Source organism: Sinocyclocheilus anshuiensis, unplaced genomic scaffold (assembly GCF_001515605.1).
Source record: "Sinocyclocheilus anshuiensis isolate Anshui unplaced genomic scaffold, SAMN03320099.WGS_v1.1 scaffold181, whole genome shotgun sequence".
Lineage (NCBI taxonomy): Eukaryota > Metazoa > Chordata > Actinopteri > Cypriniformes > Cyprinidae > Sinocyclocheilus > Sinocyclocheilus anshuiensis.
In genome coordinates, this window is record NW_015540898.1 from 922337 (window position 1) to 925912 (window position 3576).

General features: G+C 40.0%; 1 protein-coding gene across 1 annotated transcript in view; it reads right to left on the reverse strand.

The window, feature by feature from the left end:
• Window positions 1-2044: 2044 nt before the first annotated feature.
• The window catches only part of tpbg (trophoblast glycoprotein), a 1796-nt gene continuing 264 nt past the window's right edge, over window positions 2045-3576 (reverse strand). Inside the window, exon 2 of the mRNA XM_016486834.1 lies at window positions 2045-3576. This exon is cut by the window's right edge and continues 46 nt beyond it. Within this exon, the coding sequence (XP_016342320.1) occupies window positions 2233-3381 (1149 nt within the window). The 5' untranslated portion in view covers window positions 3382-3576 and the 3' untranslated portion in view covers window positions 2045-2232.

The window sequence follows — 3576 nt, forward strand, 5'->3', positions numbered from 1 at the left end:
GAAGAAACCAGAAACAAACATGAGGTTATAATGCAAACACGCTAGGCCAGAAACATACTGTGCAAGTACACAAATGTGAATGCTTAGTCGACGCGTTGCATGATGCTGATTGTTTTGGTCTGGTGATAAAACGGTTTCAAGTGGAGTTACTTTCAGATGTGAAACAGATTATCTTTACTTACCTTATTCTGGAGGATGTTTATCTGCCTAATAGCGATGCCAAGATCAAGGGTGCAATTCCCAAGTAATGCACATACTGATACATTACATTCCTTGAATGCTAAATGAATAATGTATGGTTAACTCCATTGACCTCGTCATGACATCCAAACCTGGAATACGGTTCAAACGCAAATCACTACAAATCTACAGCAGACAAAACAAGGATCATTTTTGGTGTTAAGCTACAGTACATCACAACTCATCATTCAAAGCTAAAAGAGAGCAGGCAATTGTTTGGATAAAATGACGTATAGTCACACAAAGTGTAATGGAGATTAAATGTATATTTGTGCTGTTGTTTGGATGGGCCACAAGTGTCTCATATAGCACCCAGCTTAGGTTCTGAATGAAACCTATAAAATCTCACAGCTTCCACAGTAAAACGTTATGTAAAACGTAGTTCTGTTCATATCATTTCAGCTGTCTTTTGCATTCTAAATATTAGTGTGTCACACAGTTTAATAATTTATCATATTTCCTCATTGCTTAATGCTTAATAACCAACCATTGCCTGAGTGCTAGGAAAGAAAATAAAAAAAAACAACTTATGAGACGTTTTTAATTCTGTAGTCTAACATACTTGCAAGTACTGTACAAGAGAATTCTGAATGAGATTTTTTTTTCCCCTGTTGGAAACTGACTGAATCACGAGAAGGGTTAACGAGTTATGCAAACGAGTTATGCAAAACACTGGAGTGAGATGGTTTAAAGGGGAGGGAAATGTGATGTCAGCTGAGAGAGATAGCAAAATCATTACACTTTGATAAAAATGATGAAGACAAATTGCTTTTCTTTGGAATAACATGCCCGACCAGACCAGGAAATGTGCATTAAGAAGCCCATTTGGATTTCAGTGCTTCTCAAGCATAAACATCACAAATAACAAGCTACTAAATGCTGGCTATTATATCTGTTTCTGGAAATGATCAGTCATGACTGATGGTGCATGGATGTCTCTCGTGACTGCCGTTTTAATATTACACGAGGATCTGCAGGCCTATCACGAACAGATGTTTTTGAATGTTATGCAAATCTTTGCAGCTTCGGCACCTTGAGTAGGTGTAGGTCCTGTTTTACCGTGGTCTATCCTCATGGCCTGAAGGATGACAAACAGTTTTGAAAAAGAAATTCATACTGTTTTTTTAGAGTGTGATACCGGGTGTATGTAAGATACGTATAATCAGTTTAATAATGTTATTTAGTTTAATGGTATTAGTTATATAAATACTCAAATATGCATAATGCATGCTGTGCTGTTACTGTAGTAGTCTCATGCTTAATTATGTCAAAAGGCAGCAATTCAAGAAATTGTAATACAAAAAGAATCTGTCTCAGTAGCAAAAAAATTACTAAAATTATTATACACATATAAAAAGTCTGTCTCTTGTAATGATAAATTCTGAACCTAAAATCACTGGACTGGAGAGAAAAGATCAGTGCAAGACCTTTAATTCAACAGGGCATCCCCGAGAAAAGAGTTGATCTATGTCCAGCCAACAAATGTAAACCAATAACTCATCATAAAAAAGTGGATATTGCCATAATTTTACATCAATAAAAAAATACATAAATACATGCATGGCAGTCTGGATAGTTTTTTTGCAGAAGAAATGAACTAAGCTATAAAAAATAACATTATGGTATTTCTTACATTTTGCAAAAGGACGGGTTACTCTGTAATTTCAGATTTTTCATCAGAAAAGACAGACTCCCTCCACAGTCCCATCCATTGTGCTTTTATAAAAATGGGAAATATGAATTCTAAACGTATGCACTTGATGTTCTTGATTCATGCGTTACTGGACAACATTATAGCAACACACCAGCATATATGAATGAGCCTGCAGCGAGCATAACAGGGTTGACGCTTGCAGAATCCAGTTAACGTCCTATCCGGTGAAAAAGAATGCATGTCACTGCAAACCTCTACAGTTATATATGTATTCATGCAAAGCTAGCGTCTGATCATTGCGTGCCAGTTGTGCAAGTCAGTTCTCCAAATGTGTCTCGTCACACATCGGAGTTGAGGCTGAGGTTGGCTAGCCGCGGGTCAGAGTTGATCTCGTATCTGTAATGGTATCCCTCCATATGATCTCTGCACGCGTCACGGATATTGTACATCCACCTCTTGATCCCTTTCCTGTTAAGGTAAAGGACCAGAAGGAAGATGACCCCAATGAGGGCAAGAACCATCCCCAAGAACACATAGGAAGGCTCCAGCACACGGTCCATAGCGTCTCCGGCGTTGCTCCAGCACGAGAGCTGTGATTGTTTCAGGGTTAAAAGTGGGGCATTTTTTAGTCTAGCCGGGTCAGAACAGGTTAGGTTGAATCTGTCTACCACAAACTGATGTCTCTCCAACCAAATCAACATGTCCTCAATATTGCAATCACAGCGCCAGGGGTTTCCTGCGAGTCTAACTCGCAAATCAGGGATCGAACTGAGCTCCTCTAGGGTCACGTTGGGCAGGACTTTCAACGCGTTGTCTCGTAAGTCCAACTCTTTAAGTGCCCGATTCCAAAACGTATCATTCCTGATTGTAACAAGGGAGTTGTTCCTCAAATCCAAAACAGTGAGGTCCGACAAACCTGTGAATATGCCTTCTGGAAGGAGCACCAGGTCATTATTGGACAAATCAAGATGGGAAACCTTAGGCAGGCTGTGTTTGAAAAGATCTGCAAACACACCGATGTAGGAGTGATTGTATAAGGATTTGCTGAGGTTTAGAACCTCGATCTTGTTGTCTTGAGGTAAAGCCTCAACGCTGAACTGTGAAATCCTGTTGTTGCTGAGGTCAACTAAACGCAGACTTGGCACGTTTTTAAACACCATGGAGTCCAATTCCTCCACTTGGCTTCCAGACACATAAAGGTGTGTTAAATGTTCCAGCGGCCTTGGGAAAGACTCATTGTTCAGATTCCTTATATCGTTTCCACTGATGTTAAGCGCGGTGATGTTTTCTGGAAGGGGCTGTGGGATGGAGCTCAAGTCTTGGCTAACACAGTTCACCACCGTGGTTTCACACAAACACTGGGCAGGACATGAGGATAAGGGCGAGCAGGAACACGTCAGGAGGAGTAAAACACAGAGAGTCAGGTTACACATGTTCTTTTGCTTTCTCTGAAGTTGAAGCAAATGCAATAATCCAACATCTGGCATTTTGAAGCGATATAAATCAAACAGCGGGATTTCATGTAAAGTCTCACATCTTCTTCTTTGTTTTTTCCATTCAGGATTCCTCCTTGGACTTTTAACTCCTCCGTGACAGTAGAAAGCAAAAGATCCGAGATGCGCTTATTCTGATTCCGACACTTCTGCGTTTATACCGTCACTTCTTTTTCAAGTCCCGAATAC